The 21,805-nt window shown below is 36.7% G+C and overlaps 2 protein-coding genes across 3 annotated transcripts; both read right to left on the bottom strand.

The window, feature by feature from the left end:
• Window positions 1-8,954: 8,954 nt before the first annotated feature.
• LOC113288864 (flavanone 3-dioxygenase-like) lies at window positions 8,955-10,653 on the bottom strand. Its single transcript, XM_026537996.1, has 3 exons — window positions 10,182-10,653; window positions 9,485-9,913; window positions 8,955-9,394 (listed from the first exon to the last, which is right to left on the bottom strand). Exons 1-3 carry the CDS (start codon window positions 10,545-10,547, stop codon window positions 9,083-9,085), a joined length of 1,107 nt encoding a protein of 368 aa, XP_026393781.1. The 5' UTR covers window positions 10,548-10,653; the 3' UTR covers window positions 8,955-9,082.
• Window positions 10,654-11,077: 424 nt separating this feature from the next.
• On the bottom strand, window positions 11,078-21,086 carry LOC113288863. Of its 2 annotated transcripts, XM_026537994.1 has the most exons (11): window positions 20,627-21,086; window positions 18,949-20,518; window positions 17,319-18,653; window positions 16,884-17,230; window positions 15,046-16,562; window positions 13,716-14,148; window positions 12,821-12,983; window positions 12,524-12,627; window positions 12,328-12,419; window positions 12,122-12,204; window positions 11,078-11,662 (listed from the first exon to the last, which is right to left on the bottom strand). In XM_026537994.1, exons 1-10 carry the CDS (start codon window positions 20,887-20,889, stop codon window positions 12,128-12,130), a joined length of 5,901 nt encoding a protein of 1,966 aa, XP_026393779.1. In that variant the 5' UTR covers window positions 20,890-21,086; the 3' UTR covers window positions 11,078-11,662; window positions 12,122-12,127. The 2 variants fall into 2 exon arrangements, with proteins under 2 accessions (XP_026393779.1, XP_026393780.1); XM_026537995.1 differs by lacking the exon at window positions 11,078-11,662 and having other exon boundaries at window positions 11,681-12,204.
• Between the last annotated feature and the right edge of the window lie 719 nt (window positions 21,087-21,805).

Genomic DNA, 21,805 nt, shown 5'->3' with positions numbered 1-21,805 from the left:
CTTGTGCAGGGCATTGCATGATGTTTATTTCGTGCGGTTCTATAGGTGCATCGCCCTTTAACGCTCTCTTCTTGTTGAGTTCCAATTGCACCACATTTTCCAGTTGCCGTGCGTCATCTTTATAGTCCTCATTTGAGTGCAATGACTTGTACCACTTCCACTCTTCAGCTATGAAACAAACTTCAAAAGCGACCAGTGAAATCCTACTGCCATTTGTACTGTAGAGTGATTGACGGGGATTACAAGAACTTCCAGATTTTCAGGCATGTCCCGTATGAAATCAACCACAAGCCTTTGTACCTCGCCGATGATATTGTTCTTCACATAGTACTGCAATCAATAATTTATTGGAAAATAAAATGAATTAGGTACACCTAAATCAGACCAGAAAACTAACAAGCATGTACTACATATCAAACAGACGTATGATATAGATGTATCCATGACGTATGATATAGGTGTACAACTATGTACACACCTATATAAAATCTAAAAATCAAGAATTCACGCAAATACTTAACAGAGCATGTGTCAATCATATGGCATACTGGTGTATATCTATGTCCACTCCTAAAGAAATCTACAAACACATAGAACACACCATGTCAATAAGGTGTACTAGTATGTACACATTATTAAAGTATCTATATATGACATTTTTGATTTGTTTTTGAGAAACTTACACATGCAGTAGGACTCATTATTTCACATCTCATGTACTTATGAACATCTGGTTGACGGAAGTTATCTCTTACCATTGCATCGCAACGTCGATGGACGTAAAACTGTAGTACCTCTTGATCCAGATACTTGTTGAACATCAGTTCACGAAGTACTTTTCCCACAATCAGAATTTGTTCCATGACTGTTGGATCTTCGAGTTTTGTTAGTTCCCAAGCTACAGAGCTGCAGAATCATAAAGGAAATGTTAACATGGTGTACATAGTGGTGCACTTACCTTTTTTTCAATAAGATTCAATCATTCCTATAGTGCGACGTACTGTTTTGTGAACTTACGTCAGGCTTGCATAGTCGAAGAATTTTTGTATCCTTCTTTTGTCCTGTCCTGGTTTCATGGCATGGCAGTGGGCGATAAGGATGGTACTCATTTTCCTTTCTATTTATTGGTGCATGATAACCTGGTTCTTCTCCCTCTTTTTGGATCCCCCTGCCTTTTTGATCCACTTTCTTCCTAACTTGTCTGGTTTTACCCTCGGCAGTGAAATCAGGATCTAGTTTTTTCTTTGCGGCTCTCTTTGGTGGTGTCTTGGACAACCTGCCAGCCGCTTTTATCTTCAACATCTCCGCTTCCTTCATCTTCTCAGCTATTGTATTTACTGGTGGTGTCTTCTGCTCTTCTACTTCTTGACTGCTAAAAAATTCATCTCCATGATGTTGGATGAACTGCACTGCTTCAGAAACGATCCTTTCTCGTACATCTTCATTGGATAATGATCTTTGCGATGACTCTTCTTTTGGATCTTCTTGGCTCAATAATTGAAAGCTTGGACAATCGTGGATCACGGTTGCCACCTTTTCCTTCACGTCAGATGGTGTCGTTCTGTAACAACCTTTTTCAAGCTTTATGAAAACACTTTTAGAAAAGTTATCTAGAAGGTCCTAAATTAATGTATAAGGATCATTCTTTTGATCTTCTCCATGTGTGAGTAAAATCCTATCTTCTTCAACCGGCAACATGCCTTTAGGGTCCAGCTGAGATATGGCTTGAGCTGCGATTATCGTAGCTTCATCAATTTCATCTGTTTGAGTGGTATTTCTCACATCCTTGTTATCAAGGTCCATCTGGTCTTGTTGATATTTATTTGTCTGTGGCATAGACGTGCTGGAAAAAAAAAACAATTTTGTTAGATTGTACAAAGTTGTACACTATTGTACACACACACACAAGAAATCACTAAGGTGTACATCTTAGTACACATATATAGAGAATGAAATGAAATTCGAGATGAGATCAATTTCTTTATACCTCGGCTTGTTAGCAGTTTCAGACTCAACTCCTAGGCTTGTTGCATCCTTACCATCCTCTTCTTTATTCGACTTTGACAGTGGGCTGCTGAGAAATACAATTTGATTTGATTTTTATCAGTGGTATAAAAGTATCTATATATACAAAAAATGAAAAGAAATGCGAGCTTAGATCATCATACCTCGGCTTGTTAGCGGTTTCAGACTCAACTACTTTGTCATATTCACTTCCATCCTTCATATCCTTTTCTTCATTTCCCTCATTAATCTTTGTTGAAGTAGAGCTAAAAGATGCAAGTTTTTAGAAACGGTATGAGTTTTTAGCACACTGGTGTACAACTATGTAAACACATAAATAATATAAAAAAATGACTTGCCGATTTGATAAAAGTGATGTTATACCTTGGCTTTTTAGGAGTTTCAGATGGAACTTTGTTCTTTTCGGATTCAGTTCTATCCTCCTCATCACCACCTTTGCTAACATCTTTGTCATTGTCATAATCATGTAGATCACCACCGTTTCCACCCTCCTCCTCCTCCTCATCATCATCATCACTATCATCATGTAGATCACCACCTTTCTTAACTTTCTCACCCTCCTCATCATCATCATCACAATCATCATCATCATCGTCACCACCTTTGCCACTTTTCTCACCTTTATCACCTTCCTCCTCCTCCTGCTCATCATCATCACGTTCATCCTCTCGTTTTAATTCTTTGTTAAATGAAATGATTTCTTGCAAGATGTCAACAAATAAATCAACAAGATCCTTATCATTTTCCACATTCCTCGAATCAGCTGCATGGATTTTTTTACTTTTTTCTTCAATGAAGCTAACAAGCTTTTCATGTTTAACCTGCAAGTCAGAATTTTGAATTTTGTCACCATTCTGTACACCTTATCAAGGTGTATATTAATGTACACATCTAGGAAGAAATCACTATCGTAAGAAAGTTATCAAGTTACCTTTTTCATAGCTTCATTAATGTCTTTCTCAATTGTATTGCTGATGTCACTTATTACCCACCTTAGAAACCTAGGGAAACCTTGTTCATTGCTTGGCGTCATGCTTTTTTGTGTTCAGCAAACCAGTACTGCATTGAAAAACAGGTAAAGAGTTAGAAATGTGATAGGACCCAACAAATATACACATGAAGCAAAACATGTAAATTGGTACAACTTAAAGCTGGTGTAAAAAAATGTACACATGTAAACTCACCAACAGGTAAACCATACAACCATTCACTTTAAGTGGTGACACGACAAGTTTCCTAATGTTATCCATTAGATATTTATGTATATGAACTGGCTAGTTGGTTTTCTTCATTCTATCCAATGATTCAAAGTAGTAAGCAAAATGGCTCTTGATAAGCGCACTTCCATTTGTTGTGGTAAAAAAACAGTGATGCACAGGTACATCCAAAACAACACTACCAAGTCCTCATCATTTCTTTCAATCTCTCTATCCAACTTTGGTTTTAACTTCATTATATGCAAGATTTCATTCTCCATATCTAGTTTCCCCAACTTAGTTGGATCCTTCAGTTTCTTTCGGGTTATCAGCAAACCATATCTTATCTCATCTTGAGTTTTGGTACTTTCTCCTTCTACAGGTTTCGATTCCACCATAGGTAATCCAAAAATTAAAACCAAATCTTCTGGCATACTTTCTACTTCCACAAACTTTTTCTCCTCGGCAGTATTGAAAACGAAAACATTTCCCCCTGAATTATCATGGCGGAAATGGTTCACAACCTTCAAGATTGAGTCTGGATTCTTGAACCACACATCTCTCTTCTTCTCCTTTTTCTTTTCTGGCTTGTTCTCCTCTTTCTTTTCAGCTTTCTTGTGAACAAAGACATCTAATATAGGACAAAAGGGCTCTCATTTTGCTTCTCTAACTGAAAGTCTGTGAACCAGACTTTTTCAGGATCCTTTTTCCTTACTTATCCATCCTCCTCAAGGTGCTTGTTCACAAACTCATTCATTGCATGAAAACCTGATCTATAAGGTTTTTTTGTATCTACGAAAATAGGCAAATGGGAATAAGAAAAGAGAAGCATAACACATGATACTCATACAAAAATGCTGGTGTACAAACCAGTGCACTGCTACAGAAACATCTTTAAAATACACATAACATGCCATGAATCACTGCAATAGAATGCTTGTGTACAAATCTGTACACACATCTGAAAAGAAACAACTCCAACACACATATAACATGCCATTAACCATAAAACCACTAACACACTCATATAAAAAGACATGTTGGTTTACAAATCTGTAAACACCAGCAACAATTCTCACAAAAATTGCTCAAAAACAGACATATCATGACATGAAGTAGTACAACAACATGTTGGTGTACTAGTATGTACACACCAGCAACAATTCTCACAAAAATAGCTCAAAAAACTGACAGAACTGGGTATGAATCACTGCAACAACATGGTGGTGTACTAGTATGTACACACCATCAACAAAAATTGCTCAAAAATAGACAGAACTGGACATGGATCACTGCAACAACATGGTGGTGTACTAGTATGTACATACCAGCAACAAAACTCACAAAAAATTGCTCAAAAGTAGACAGAACTGGACATGGATCACTGCAACAACATGGTGGTGTACTAGTATGTACACACCAACAACAAAACTCACAAAAATTGCTCAAAAATAGACAGAACTTGACATGAATCACTGCAACAACATGGCGGTGTACTAGTATGTACACACCAGCAAAAAAACTCACAAAATTGCTCGAAAATAGACAGAACTGGACATGAATCACTACAACAACATGGCGGTGTACAGGTTTGTACACATATACAAAAAATCTCATAAAAATTGCTCAAAAACATAATAACTGGACTTGAATTGTTACCTTTTTTTTTCTTTTAACAGATGTTGAAGGATTTGAAGGCTTTGTAGGCTTTGAAGTCTTTGATTTCTTCTTAGCTGTTGATGTTTTTGAAGTTTCTGGTACTAAAATTGATGTTGAATCTTCTAATGATCTCTTCGATCTCGTTTTTGGTCCTGTTGATTTCCGAATTTCTTCTGCTGCAACTGATGGAGTTGGGGATGAAATTGATGTTGAATCTTTTAATGCTGACTTTGATCTCGTCGTTGCTGATGTTGATTTTTGAATTTCTTCTACCGCAACTGATGGATTATCTTCTTCAGTTGATGTTGAATCTCCCACTGTTGGTGCGTTTGTCTTTGAAGCTACTTTTTTTCCTTTCAACATGATGTTACTGATACTGCAATCATCTAGGTGTTTTGATTAGTAAGATTTTAGGGTTTTTGATTAAATGTTTTCAATAATTTGAAGAAATTTCTAGGGTTTGTCTGCAAAATTTCTTCAAGATTTTCTTCTTCTGCTTTTAGTCTGCAAAACAACTAAAATGAATTTAATGTTTTGTCCGTTATGCCGCAGTTTTTAATTTTTAATTCAATTTCTTTTTTGAGCAAACGTGTCGCAATCACGTTCATTGTGTCAGTTACAAAACTGATTCCATTCGATGCACAGGTGCTTTATGAAACACGTGTGGGGGTCAGCGGCGTCTTTATACATTTTATGGACTAATCTGTTCCTAGTTGGATCGGGGTGGACTAATCTGTATTTTTTGGGGCGGTTTTGGACTGAACTGTGTTCTTTCCCAAAATCCCTTCTAAGTAAATCTCATTCTAATCTTTCGTTCCCGTCAAACCGTTTCCTAAAAGTAACCCTTGCTAATTCTAAGAAGGCGGGCCCGCCGTTATGGGAAGGTAGGCCTTTTGAATCGTTTCAAGAAGACACCGTTAGTTTTGTTAGATAGTTCGATAACTATGGTACTGTCATCTTTACTTGTGCATACTTTGGCAAAGACTTGGATTCCAATAATTGGTTGATCATGGCAAGAGAAAACAATCGGATTAAAAGATCATGACATTGTGTAACACCTTCACGGAAAATCTCCTCATTCAAGCTTTCTAAATGAAGGGGTGTACCGGCGTAAGATGTATCTGATAGATTAACTAGGATAGCAAATAGCAGTTGTCCCTCTCTAGCCTTCTAGAATACATATCCCTTTGTATACTAGTTTGACATGTAGTCATTTACCGAACAAAAGTGTCACTGTGTGGCCTAGGCTAGATATCTTCCTTTTACAGTGCACACATTTAAACCCCAAATAACAACAACCCACGTTCTCCACTTTTTATTAATGTTGTTGGCTCATTACCGACCTAGATTTCAGGTTCTGAAAGGATCGCAAGTTACATTAAGTAACCATGGTTATGATGTCGTTCCGAGTCAGATAGCTAGTGGCAAATCTGACTTGGATCACCCAGACAAACATGCAAAAATCAAGTAAATATTCAATTTTAAATTTCAGATTACACCTGAAAAATAAATAACATATGATTTCACATCTAACTCGAGACGAGTTGGGGGCCGAATCAGATTCAGACGCCGAGTCAATAGAAAACAAACCCACTCGTAGTGTCTTTGAGAAGGTTTGAGTAAGGTCTTTTACACATTGCTATGTATATCATTGGCATTAGCTTTGAATTTTCGCAAGAACTTTTAGCCTACCAAGCAATTCTAAATTTAGAGGCACTTGCAAATTTAGCTAATGCGAAAGGAAAATTTGTTGGTTGGTCCTAAGCCCATATAGTTATTTATAGTAGGGTCCAACCGGAATTTGTTATTATTTGGAGGTCCAAAATTAGTTGAAAACATTGAAATGACCATAATACCCTCTACTGCCAAACGTGTGTGCCTACACCATCATTATATCGAGTACATATCGGCTACACTACTTATAAATTTGAGTACATATCTTCTATACTACACTGCTTACAAATTCGAGTACATATTTGTTGCACTGCTTACAAATTTGAGTACATATCTTCTATATTACACTGCTTACAAATTCGAGTACATGTCTGCTGCACTGCTTTTAAATTTCAGTACATATTTCTGTACTACACTGCTCACAAATTCGAGTACATATCTACTGCACTGCTTACAGGTAGAGTATATTTCTATTAGAATCAATGAAAAATAAATTAGAAAACATATTACATCACATATATTGTAGGATCATACCAAATTAATCTCTAATATTTTTTCAATACAGTATTAAATCATATAAAAAATAAAGGAAAACATATATATGCACAGTAAACACAGAATAAGCTATACAAAGCTAGCACATATTTCAGTATTTCGCATACGTACTCATGGATCAAACAAAAAAATGTGGCAAAATATGGATAAAATTGAATCGAGAGAAGTTTTTATCAGTACGACGTATACGTGCTGCATATTCATGAACTAAAAATCAACTGCATGTAAAGAAGAATTGATGAATCCATGAATATAACATAATCAAAGAACATATTTCAGTAATTTGCATACGTACTCATGAATCAATTTTATTTCGGTATTCCATATATGTACTGCCAAAATCATAAGAATTAACTGACTAAAATATATGTATAAAACTGATTCAAAAAGCAGTTTTTCAGTATTCAATATATATACTGCTAATTCACTATCTAAAACAGCTCCATGGAGAAAAATAACAGAATCAAGAGAGTCTTATTTCAGTATCACATATATGTACTATGGATGAAACAACAACAAATGATATAACTAAGAATAAAACATAATCAAAAGCAGTTCGTATCAGTATGACACGTATGTACTGCTGATTCATGAACTAAAAAACAAACCGCATGTAATGAATCTATCAAAAAAACATAATCGAGAGTCTTATTTTAGTATGAAAGATATGTACTTATGGATCAAACCACAACAAGTGATAAAATTAAGAATAAAACAAAATCAAAAGAAGTTCAAATTAGTATGCAACATATGTACTGCCGGATAATACCCGTGAAACAACAAACAAACATGATTTTGAGAAAATAAAGAAACGAAAATAACAAGATAATCAAATTGAAAGTTCAAATAAGCTAAAAAAATCATAATCTAACCCAAAAAGATCGAATAATTACGATCAAGATTCATAAAAACAGTTCGTCATATACGAACTGATGGTTAATACACAACCAACACTGAAACCAAACCTATAGATGCATAGTAAACACAGAAAAATAGTACGTCATACACGTACTGATGGTTAATACATAAAAACAAACTGAAACTAAACCAAAAGCCAACAAAAACAAAACTAAAAATATCAGATTTAGTAACGAAATGAACATAAAACATGATTTTATAACTAGATCTGAACTATTTTCATCAATTCCACCAGTACATCATATACGTACTGATGATTAATATACAAAATCAAACTAAAAACAAATCAAAGACCAACAAAATGAAATTAAAATATCAGATCTAATTAAGCACGAAGACCGGAAAACATAATCAAACATCAACTAATTAATGATTAAATCAACTTACCAGAAGCTCCATATAAACATAATCGATCTTGGATTCGTGAGTCGATCAAGACCTTATAAAAATATTCATCACCAGAACTTTTCATGATACACAAACGAGAGAGGATGAAGAAAATGAATTGGATTTCATCAAAATCCAGTAGCATCAGTGAGAGGAAAGAGAAAAGAAAAAACAAATCTGGAAAAAATAATCAATCCCTTGTTTATATATTTACTGCACTAAAGGTTAATTTGGGTATTATAAATATGTACACCAATAGTCTCGCACGTGTCTAGGACCTGGGAATAAAATTTTGGGTCCAATTTTTTTCTTCTCTAAAACTATGGACCTCCTGTTACTGGGCTTTAATGGGTGGACCTGCCACTAACTAGTACCACTATAATAGTACCTATAGGTAATTCCTACAATGCGAAAATCCACAGAATACCAAACAAGGTTTTCAGCCTTTCTCTAGTTCAGTTTTGGATCTGCACTGTGGAGTCAGGGAAATCACAATGGCAAGAGATAGACACTGACAAGTGATATACATTGACATTATCGTCGCGACAATTAGATAAATTTCTACTGTATTAATATTAAGCAACATACAAAATAAAAACTGCATACATTTTAATAGAACAATAGGTTGGACGGATGATCCAACTTTAATAACATACAACTCAAACTTTTCAAGCGAAAATGTCGTCAGTGGATTTTGGTATGGCCGCTTCAATCTTGGCTTTATCCAAATCTTCCACCATCTTCTCTTTGGCCAATTTCTTAAGCTTGGCAAGCTCAATATCCTTGCTCATCTTTTTCTTGTACATCTCCATGAACGTCATCGGTTCCTCTAAGATTGGCGTCTCTCCCTCTCGGATCTTAAGTGGGTATACAGTGGCGTCAGGAGCCGGGTTCTGAAACGTCGCAATTGACAAACGGCTGTAATTTGAGTTCACCACTGCTTGGTGGTCTGCATTTTTGAATCTCCCATTGCTCAGATACTGATTCACAACAAAAAACCAAGACACCGTATAAATCACTGTAATCTCAATATTTTAACATGTTTCATTTCAGTAGACATAACTACTTACATGACCATGATCACCGAGGTTGACGACAAAGGCTCCTTCAACGGGCTGAACAGTGATCCAAGACTTGCCACCATCTCTAGTCGCCTGAAGACCACCAACTTGATCTTGCAGAAGTAAGGTAATCGTGCCAGGATCAGTATGACGCTTTAATCCAAGGGTGAGCTCAGGCTGTGGGCATTTTGGATAAAAATTAACCACCACTTTCTGGTCCATATCAACACAAGCTTTAGTAAGAGCTTCTTTGTCAAGATCCATGGCCTCGGATAATACTTCCAGTAATTTACAAGCCAAACCCATGAGTTCCTCGCTGTATGTTTCTGTCACTTCTTTCCATCCCTCTGGCTTGTCAGGCCATCTCGAGTAGTCCCTGTTCCTAATCGGGTACGAAAAATAAGTCACAATTTCACGCCAATCTTGAACAGCTTCTCCCTGTAATCCAGAGTACACAATCAAATATTTACCAAGCAAATTATAAACAACTTTAATGTTCAATTTGATTTATCTTCTTTCGACGTCATTTTTGTTAAGTTAGATGAATATTTCCGTCATCATGACTTTGAGGACCCAAGTCATGATCAACAACTTGAGTTCGGTCTTAAATTCTTGAAGTAGAAAACTGAAAATCTTGACGTTAGTTGAATTTCATGGGCATAATTAATTCAAGTACTGAACTTTCATGGGAAGACCTATTAATTACCTGAAGGTGACTTGAGACGATGAAACCACCTTTTTTGCCACCAGACATGTCAAAACGAAGTTTATCTTCTGGTGGTAACGCAAAAAACTCTCTAGCAAGGCGGGTCATTTCGGATACAAGACTCGTATCAACACCATGATCAATAACCTGAAATATACCCCAATCTTCACAGGCTTCAACAATTTTCTTACAAATCTCTGATCTTTTACCTTCTGCTTCATTATCATCTATGCCGGATAAAGAAATGATAGGGATTTCGTCGCTGAATTCATTGTAAGCTATTTTCGGACGCTCATCTTCGTCCCGTACGAAGCTTTGCTGTAATGTTTTTTCCTCTACCAATGCTGTTAATGTGGATGGAGCCATTACTCTAAAACTGTGTTTTGTTTTCAGATAATTTTAGGCTATTTATTGCAAATTAGAGAGTGAAGTAGAATACGAGAATGGTGGATGGATGTAAATGACGGACAAAGCGAGGAGGAGTTTAAATAAGAAAGTGAGGTGAGATATAAAAAGTCTCGTGGCAGCTCTACCTACCTCTCGTGCCAACTTACCCTTTTGTGAAGTAAAGCAGCCATAAATGTTTTAACCAACGGTTTAGTAAGAAACTGACTTAAGTAATTAAAGAAAAACAAAACAGACACTCCTCATTCATTACCAGCTTAATTGTGGCAAAATGGTAACAAGTTTAGGGGGCAAATTCGCAAATGGATCTCACACCTTATTCACCTTCTATCATGAGATTTATCCATGGAGATGTTGCAACTTGCATCAAATTCGAAACTCGTCGGCATCGAATTCTTTACCAATCAAAAAAACTTGCATCAGTTGCCGGCTGAGCGAGTTGCCCGAACAATTGTTATCTCGCCTTTCGTTAAAAAAATTCCATCTTTCAATGATTGGTGAATCATACCGAGAGAAAAAAAAAATTCAATTGCAAAATCATGAGCAACAATGTCAATCATCTTTCGTGACATGGTATAACATCTAAAAATCTTTTCATTGAGCTTTCTAAGTGACGGGAGTCACGGGACGCAAGAAGTAGGATATCTCAGATAGATTAACTAGGATAGCAAATAACAACAGTTGCTTTTTAGTCTTCTAGAATACATTTCCCTTTCTGTACTAGTTTTTGACATTTAGTCACAAACAAGCAAACGGAGTCATTGTGTGGCCAAGATATTTTGTACACCACACTGACCAGACACATTTAAACCCCAAATAACAGCCCAGGTACATACTCTAGCACACAGTAATAATATGCGTAGATTTCAGCTTCTAGAAGGATTCCAAGATACATTAACCATGCAGTGCTGCTGCCTGTTGGTGGATCCATCCATACCTAACTCCAAGACTTGTCACTTTCCCTTCTACATGCACGTGAACATCTAAGTTTCTCACTAACCAACTTAACTTGTCACGAGCTAACCAGAAATACTCGCCTACCACTTCATAATAAGCTTCAACAATCACAGGACTTGCTGGTAGAGACGAATAAGTAAAAGAAAAAAATCATGAAATCAATTTCATTAATATCAATATAGCTAGTATACATACAATGGAACAGCAAGAGAAAATTTCAGCTCTACCGGACCTCAGAATAATGTAGAGAGGGCATCTTGAGATTTGGTACAAAATCAAGAATAATAAAAAGCATGAGCAGTAAACCGTTACCCCGTACATAATAAAACTCAATCCCCTACTGAGATTTTTACCTCAGAAAATGTCCCTTGCAAAAAACGTAAGCTCGAGACAAACACTAGAATAAAATTTGAAATGAGACCTTGAGCTTTTATGCTCAAGGGACCACAATTGTGGTCAAGGAACTTGGGCATGTCATCATAGATCTGTCTTCTTTTATCGTTTTTGTAGCCATTTTCAAGTATACAATGAATAGTTCCATAAAATTGATGTTGATATGAAACAGTTTGAGGGATTACCCAAAATCAGACTTTCCCTCCATATTTGTAATTTTGCTTGTAATCCTGTACCAGAGTCTTCAAAGTCCCTGTGCAAGGACCATCTACAAAATACGAAAATCAGAGAACATGATTAGTAAATTTCAGCATGAAAATCTTCATCCTACAGAATAGATGCCCTTCTTGTTTTGTTTTTTGCAAAAAAAAAAAAGGATTATTTTGCTAACCATCAAAAACAGTATGAAGATATTGAAGATCGTCTTCTGAATGTGCATCTACTAAAGCATAGACACCTGGTCTGAGAGCTTCGTCTATCTCTCTGTTGTTTCGAAATAAAAGAAAGTTTTATGTAAAACAGAAAGTTGAGAATAAATATCTGTTTCATAGACATAAGTAAGTTGAAGAGAAAATGATTAACAATACCGTCTTATCCCTGTTTTAGAGAGACCCAGTCCTGAATAAATCCATATATAATTTGATAGAAAATGCAAAGTATATCGTTCAAAGACATCCTTTTGCTGTTTTATCTGCAAAAGAAGATTCAGAATGATTCTTAACAAGAGGGCAGGAGACGACATAAATCAATCAGGGTTTGAATTATCTGAGAAACAATAGCTCCTTTCAGTTATATATGGAGATAAAGAAAGCCAAAAGGGAATGATCAAAACAATAAGCTTGTCTATAAGATAAAGAAAATGGGATATTAAGAACAACTCAAACCTCTTCGTAAATCCTGCAGAAGAAACTAGCACATTTTCTTCCTTCTTGTACCTCCCATGTATAATAACCTTTTTCGTCAACCGACTCCATATCTCTTGTTACCAAACAACAAAGAAGAACTGAGGCCGAATATTGGAGAATAGAGATGGACTCTTTAATTTCTCTGCAAAAAATACATGGTCATCACATCACAGTGAACTGCTGATCTGCATTTATTTATTTTAAAAGAAAACTAACATAATCTTCTAAAATAAGTTATCAAAATTTACATTTCATCAAGAAGAAAAAAAAAATTCAAATAAAAAAGGAAACTAATGTAGAATATGGCTTCACTGGAAAGATGGTAGCTATCAAACAACAAGAGAACCTAAACAAAAATGCTAAGAAAAACTACAGGTTGATGAAGGACCTAGTATGAGGAGTAGGTGTATGAAGATATGAAACTATATATGTATGCATGTCTGTGCACACAATACAAACTAACAAGATTTGGGATAGAGTTTGGGAGCCCAGTTTGCAATTCTGATCTAATACAACTAAAAAATCAAGAACACACTTAAAAGAACTTAGACTTAAACATGCTGGGTCATTGAAAATTCAGCAAAGGCAAACCGAAGACGAATAACGAAAGGGGGAAAAAGGTTTTGTTTTTGAACCTTCAATAAACTACAACTTCTGATCAATTTTCAAAAAGACTAGAATGCTATATTCCAAAACAATGGCATCCAACAGAACCATAAAAGTTTGACCAACATAATCTAAACTTCAGAGATTTTTGCAGCGAAAAAAGAAGCACAAATAAGTATATCGCAGTCCAAGATTTAGTGTAGAAAGTATAAAGAACAATATAACTGATCTCGTGCAAGTTAACAACGGAAAAGACACCAGTAAATACCTTTTTTGATGCCTAAGAACTGTAGACAATAACCTGCAGCATGTGGCAAATAGATCTACAGAGAACCTCTGATCCACAGTACATAGATGACTGCCAGCAGTAGTGAACTTCTCGTTAGCTGACACCACCGAGGAACTAGGAGAAGTTAGGGAATTTCTTAGGTAGCAGAAATCTTGGAACAGCGCCGCAGGTAAACGCAAACATTGTACGACTTGTGAGGAATCCAGCTGAAAGAGAGCAGGTTTTCCAGCAACTTTAGTTAGCACCTCAGCACACATAAGAATGACTGCTCCAGGATCTGGACAAATATCTCCACTGCTACATGTAACCTTTGAATAGAAGATTTGTGGACCTCGCAAGTGCACAACTATGTTGAACACAGCACTAGTTAAACTTTGGATGTATTTTTGGAGGGTTGGAAGAGAGTCCCGGCCTACATAACATGTCAACATTGCAAGATTACGATACAAATAAGCATTCAATTTTCATAAGTAATATCTACTACTATTCATAATTGAAAAAAAGAAATCCTTCAAGGATAGCACCGACTTAATGTTATCGAGAGAGAAAAATGTCTAGTGCCAGAACAAAGGTGCAACCAAAGACCATCAAGTGCCATAATTAACAACTTGCGCTCAAGCAAAGGAATGAAAATTGCAAGCTACCAAGCTACATGAGAAGCTGAAGGTACGATTTATTTTAAGCACTTCCTAGAGAGGAGGAAAAAGATAGAGATAGTAGGCAGCAAGCAAATAGGGTAGCTTTGTGAATTTTAGCATCTGTGTGAAGAGATGCAACTATCAAACTGTTCGGGGTCGACATACTACCCCCCGTAGGATGGTAGGTGAACAAACACCAACTTCTCTCCAGCTGAAAATTTTACCATGAACATTCTCCCAGAAAACTGCTCCAGACTTTTCTAGATAAGGAGTGTAACAGTTGTCCACACCTCAACTCCACAAAGATAGTAAGGTTTAAAGGAAAATATATCATAGAAGGGAAGAATGTGCTGAAAACAGGTACAGTTGTATAAATAGTAGGATTAAAGAACATTGGGGCTATAACAGTTACACGGTAGCAAGTTAATGACTGGTAAAATCTATGATTAACAAATTAAAAGCTGCAGATTATGCATTGTGAATACCAGTAGCTGATGGCTGATGTATTTACCTATCTAATTCCTTCTAATGTGTTTGATATATTAACATGTTATCATTAACATCATCATTCAGAAGAGCCTAAAGAGTAAAGACAAATGAACACTTTTGTAAACCTAATGAAATCTTTATAAGTGGATCCAGTGAGTTATTATCAAATTAATGGCAAATACCTGAAACAGATTCGATAACAGAATCAAAGCAGTCAACTCCAGCTGCTACAACTGCAGAAACCTTTCCTTCATCTGGACCTCCAGTACATATTTCATAACCCATGCTACAGCGGTTGCTCACTCCGACAAGTGCTCTTTCTACAGCCTTAATAGCTGTCTCTAGATGCAACTTTGAAGTGACTAAGACGTTGAATGAGAGCCTAAGCTTGTCTCTAAATTCATTCAGACAATTCCATCCGTGCCCAGTAGATAACTTAAATGACCCCGTTTGACCCATGAGTGTCTTGGTACTAGATTCTGTGTCATGGGATGCTAGTGTAGCTTCTTTGCCACATAACGATATGCATCTCCCTATAGCCTGCAAATGTATGCCAATCAACCTAGCATACACATTTTTTAATGAGTTCTTCTTTGAAACATAACTCCCCAAAACTTTCAGATATTTTACAACTCCATCCAGACAAATATAAGAAAATGAGTGAGGTTCCTGAACCATATTTGTGAACTCTGTCAGCAAGTACTGTGAAATTGCGATAGAAACAGGCATGGAGCTTGAAAAAAAACTACCGCTGTATATCTGCCTTTTAAGACTTAAAATAGCTGAAGATCCAATCAGAAGCTGCCTGACACAAGCTGCTAGTTTAGGATTGTCACCTTTCAATAATCTTGATAAAGGTTTCTTCAAAAGTAGTCTCTCATACGAATCAATCAGAATATCGACAGTAAAGCTTGCATTGTCCGAACTAGATCGGTTTTTTTTCAAGCTCAAATCTTTAGAATCCATAACAAAGAATGTGTGTAAGCATGAATTTATGAAGTTTTCGGAAGAGGCTATAAATAGCTTGAGTTTAGAGTCTTTGGAGTCCTCAGACTCAGGAGAAAGCCAACTAACTAATAAGTTGTGCTCATCAGTGTTCTTCTTATAACTTTGCAAAGTGGAATTGATGCCCCACAAGAAACCATAAATGCTTGTAACTAAAGAAGACAAATCGTCTAACTCCACAGTTTTGAGACTAGCTTTAGTAGTATCCGCATGTTTTTCCAAACTCTTCATCATATCTTCCATCCAGGTTCCTAAACTCGGATAAGATTCACCCGAACTTCTATTTTTGCTGAGCCCATCTGAAATAGGTAACTCTTGTAATAGTTCTGCGTTGTTGTTTATTGCGGAAAAAACGGAAAGCCGAAACTGCTCCTTGGTTAATGTCGACAGTATGTAAGATGTATCATCCATCAAAGAAAGACTCAAATGCCTCACTTCAGTAGCTTGCTCTTCAGGAAATGCAGGCAGAAGTTCAATCAATGCAGTGACGGATTTCCAAAGCCATAAAACAGCATATGAATTCCCAGAAAATATTGTACTGATTGAACACTGTTTAGCTTCACCACTAGCACCGTGAAATGAAATTAACAGGCATCTAAAGGCCTTTCTACAACTTACAAACAATCTAAATAGCTCATAGTAACTATCCACCTGTAATTCACCCTGATCCTGTAAGAGCGTGACAACCAAAACCCTGAAAGGAGATTAAGTGATACAACTTCAAAACATGACTTCAAGCTTATACACATAAGAACTACACAGCAGAATGTAATACGAAGTTATGAGAAATGACTACAACATAACAAGACAGATATCAAGAAAGACAGATATTAAGAAAAGATTCTTGATTTTGTAACATCATTAACCTAAATCAATAAGCCAGATATTTATGCAGTAGATTATCCGGGGAGACACATGCACAAAGCATTGCATCAATCTGAAAACTGGACTGATACATAACAAGATCGCAGCAAATTACACAAGAAAATTTAAAATTACAAAAAAGTGAACATACCTTTCAAGATTGAGTAAATTAGTGGCACAATCTGAAAATGATTCTGAATTTAGGTAACCTTTAGGCATCCAAGCTAAGAGATTAAGCAAGCTTCGACAAGCTAAAAGTTCCTTGGTGCTTTTCATGAAAGGGGAATCAGGACATAAGGAATCTGGCTTCATCGGCAAAACTTCATTGTCTGCCACATGTCTTCTGTTAAGAGCAATTGATGATGCCTTCTCAAGTTTGTTTATAATTACTTTCCACTCATTAATGTCAGTTTGTCCCAGGAAAGAACCACCAAATATAGATACTAGAGATTGCTTGAGAACATCAGAAAAGCATGATGGCAAATTCCTGCATAGAAACTAGGACGAGAATGAACAATGTAAACATCACAACCATCTCATGCAAAAAAAAAAAAAAATTTAAAGAAATTGTAGCAGTGCTTCTTACTGTTTGTTCATGGAATAAACTATCATGTAGCAGCTCTATTGTGATCTCATACGGAGCGATTTTCTCCATGTTGTGAGATTTTCCTACTTTATGCTTTATGAAGTCTTTGCCACTGCTTATAGCCCTGGTCTGGAAAATATGGAACAACAGACGCAGGAACATCTTCAACTTCTTCTTCGTGGCATGAGGGCCCCAAATATCAGTACTTTGGCAGAGAAGATACCAAACAGCAGTAGGCAATGAATATTCATTCAGAGAGAGAATACACAAGTCCCATGCATCATCTTCGGGTGTAGCGGGTTGCTCTTTGCCTTCAGCAATTATACAAACATCAGCAGACATCATTTTGACCTTTTTCGTGATATATTTGGTAACACTCTTCGCTTCTTTCCTCAGGGTTTTGATTTCTTTAACAATCAGACTTGAGGTATCATCATCCGTCAATGTCATGTTATTCTGCTCCTGTTGTAAGAACTTATAAGAATCTATCTGCTGGCTCAGATCAGCAAGCCTCTGGCAAGCCATGGAATGCATCACATAAACCAGGGGTGCACAACTTTTTACAGTTTCCTGACCACAAAAATCTTCTATAGATTTTATAACGGTCAAGGGAGAGTCTGAAGGTCTAATTATCCAAGAAAAATAACCTTCGGCTCTCTCCATGCAGTCGTCTCCAGAATATGCTGTCAACAGATCTCCCATTGCTTTTGACGCCTTTTTAGATTGTTCAGGAGGCATGAGGCTTATCAATTCCCTGAATAAGCTTCTGCAGGAAGTATATATGCGAAAGAAGAACACTGAAATCCATGAAGCACTGAATCTTGATGTTTTGCTCTCACTAGAATAGCTTTGTCCGGTGACATACGAAAGGAACTCACCGACTTCCGGATGTTCTTTTCTTACCAGAATACTTAGAAACGTGCCTAGAAATTTCACCAGGTCTTGTATGGAATTCCCAACAACAATACTGTTCCCTGTTGTGACGGCTAAATTGTCTAATAAAATTGAATATACTTCACATAGTGCCCTTCCTAGAAGCTCAGCTTGCAATTTTACATATTGCTTGCTACGTGTATGTAAAGGTTCTCCAAACTCTCCCCCCTTTCCCTTTGAACTGCTGGTCTTCATCCAGACTAAAGAATCAGAGACATCTTTTTCTAGCTGTTTGATGAAACCACTTGCCTGCCCCTCTGGTATGTTTTTGATAGCTTTACAAACTGCAAGCCTGAACTCTTGAAAGCATAATAACATGGTCACCGATTTTACACATGCTTTACTGTCAGGAATCCAAAATAACCTCACAGCTTTACAAAGTGCAAATATTGGCTCACTAACCTACAGCAAGAAAAACCAAAAACTGTAATTAGAACAACACAGGGAAAGGGAAGAAATTATGTACAGTAAAACCAAAAGAACAATGCGCATACGCAATGACAAAAAGAATAATGATGTTTTATCGAAAGATGTTAAGAAACAATAGTAACTACTAATATTCAAGCCCAAGATCAAGGCGAAATAAAGCTTTAACGGTCATCAGATGACTACCACGGTATTGCGCAGACTAACTTCTATATGGGTTCAGAAAGCATCTTAGTTCTGAATGCAAGTAATCAAAGTGAATTTCACTAACCTGGCGAAGCTCACTGTATATATTAATCAACCGGCGTCCAAAGTGCAGAACATGTGAAGAGAGGGAACCTGTTACAGGTAGATCAACCGCTAAATATGACAACATAATTTTCCACAAGATTACCAAATCCTCTCCAGCAACCTCGTATTCAATTTCTAACAAAGACCCAAGAGCAACTATAATCTCTTTTGCTATCAAACGTACACCATCTACAGGCATCCCATTATCCAAACCAGATAACCAATGAAGTATCCTCGATGAAAATGAGACAAGAGTCTGATACAACCCCTTCAAGAAATTAAGACGCTCTCCATCAGATGTATCCTCCGTCCTCAGATATACTTTTTGATGCATAAACCCCGCAATTATCTTATTGGTAGCTTCGAGAGTGCAACGAGCAGCATCCAACAGCATGACTCCCTGTTCCAAATTCCTTTCATTATATATTTCTATCTCCCGCTTCAAAGGCTTTATGAACCATAAAAAGATATCATATACTGCCTTACCGGTTTCCATGTCAAGTCTATCAGAAGAAAGAGTGCTGCCGATGACTGTCCTAGCATTCCCAAGAGATATGTTGGAGTCAGAACTTGTATTAACTTTTTCCAGTTGCTGTAAAATCCCGACTTCCCATGTCATGTTTATCCCCTGGGACAGCACAGCAACTCCCTTTTGCCTCTTCACTGTGACAACAAACAAGCGAAACAGCTCTCCCACAGCCCCCAACGAAGAAATTCTTTTCTCAGATATGATTTTTTCCAATCTCTCAAAAAGACGTACACAATAACTTCTATTGCTCATTTCAGCTCCACCACGAAATCCAGTACCCATATCTGTACCCTGTAAACTTAGAAATTCCTTGACATGGGCAGAATGGAACAACCCGTAAGATAAAATGTCTTCCACTGTCTTCAACAAATTTGGTGTCAATGTAGAATTACAATTATCAATTTGCTTATTCACCATTACTAACAAACTAAGCAATGGTTCAAGAAGCTTATCTAAGAAATCAGGGAAAACTTTCTTTGGACTAGGATGTACCCTCAAAAAATTAGCAAAATACTCAAAAATGAAACATGATAAGCGAATTAACAAAACGCCTGCTTTGTCATTGGATACTCTAACCAAGTAAACCTTGTGAAGAACATCAACCATTGTCCTGACTGTCGAGGACAATACATCCATATTAGCACTAAATGCCCTTCCATGTGAAGTAAATAGCAACGCAACAGAATCAAAAACAAAACTGTAAAAGTCAGAATTTTCACTCAGAATACACGAATTTTCCTTCTCCAGTACTAGCAAAGCATTTTTTCCAACACAAGAAACTCCACGTAAAATTTTCTCCTGCTTAAAACTTAATGGAACTTGTAAATAGAGTGACTTCTCTAAACAGAATTTAAAAATCTCCCAACATTTTAAAGCCCCTTGTCTTTGGTCAACAATCAACAGTGACTGAACCCATTTATTGAGTTCCTTAATCAAATGAGAATCGCTAACTATTTGAAGACCTCCATCATAATCACTGCACTTCCACGAATTAACGTATTCCAATGCAAGTTCAAGTTTCCTACAAGAATTAAACCCTAATTTACTTAAAAAATCATAATTACCATATAATTCAATTCACTGAAAAGAAAAAGAAAAAAAAAGTTGAGAAGTATAAATGTATACTAACCTTTGATTATCTATATCTCTCTTCTGAAGTGATGAAATCAATTCCAAGTTACGGTAAGGACCTTCTGTTAGTTTAGTCTTTTTATTCTGACTTCCTTGTTCTTCTTCTTCTTCAATTTCATCTTTTGTGTATTGTATTGTCTCTTCTACTGAAACTATTTGAGCTGGTTCTGAATCTCTTTCATTCTCTTCACTGCTTCTTACTTTTCTCTTCTTATTTCTGCTTTTATCTGCTGATTTCTTCTTTGAACTAGTATCAACCATCTCTGTAATAGTAATGTTTAAGGGAAATTAATACTACCTCTTCAATTGAAACCCTAGATTGTATTTGGTTTTTGAGTTTTTGCTCTGTTAGGTTTAGAAGAGCTAAATGGCAGCACACAAGCGAGAGGAAAAAACCCCGGGAGGTAGGGTTTTAGTTTTGGAGTCGGCAGTGTTTGCACACCAAACACTGATAACCTCAGTTTTGGGTATGTAAGCGGCTTCGTTACCAATCGCACCCCGACTTTGGTAACCTCATCTTTTGAAACATACGTAGGTCCTGCCCTGTAAAAAAAAACTTCAGTGAGTTTGCGAACCCAATTTCAAAATAACTTTCCACTGGGAAAAATATAACTTTTGGTCGGGTCTTGTATAGGTTCCAGCCTATTCCCAAGTACCTTTACACATCAGTTTGGGAAGAACCTAGCTTTTGTGGTTGTTCCCGGTTTTAAGAGAAAAACGTAAGATTTCAATGAACCCCCTTTTAATAGTGTGGGATAAAAGTCATTTGTCACAGGTCCCACCGGCTGAACGATCACCTAAAGCGCCTAGTGTGTTGTTACCAATAATCTGTATTGCCATCGAGTAGACGGTTGAAACAGCGAGAAAGAGGCTCATTTCATTTAGCCCGGGCTTGGATTCCCGTATCTACGTTCTCCTTCATACCTTTCAACCAATCGATACGACCTCGTAGAGCGGCTGTTTTCTAATTTGTTGGGTCCACCAAATCTTGAAACCCCATTTATTTCTCCTGGAACCCCACTTATTTCTTTATTAGTCCCACTAGTTTTCCCCAAAACGGATGATCGTTATCCGGTTTATATAAGCTACACGATTTCTAAGCTAAAATATCTCCTGGCTCCGCTAAGTTGCAAGGGTTTTAAGAAAGAATGGACAATCATTATCCGTTTTTCACTTT

Source organism: Papaver somniferum, chromosome 6, assembly GCF_003573695.1.
Source record: "Papaver somniferum cultivar HN1 chromosome 6, ASM357369v1, whole genome shotgun sequence".
Taxonomy (NCBI): domain Eukaryota; kingdom Viridiplantae; phylum Streptophyta; class Magnoliopsida; order Ranunculales; family Papaveraceae; genus Papaver; species Papaver somniferum.
The sequence above is the reverse complement of the archived record's forward strand: the minus strand, read 5'-3'. Positions and strand labels throughout refer to the sequence as shown.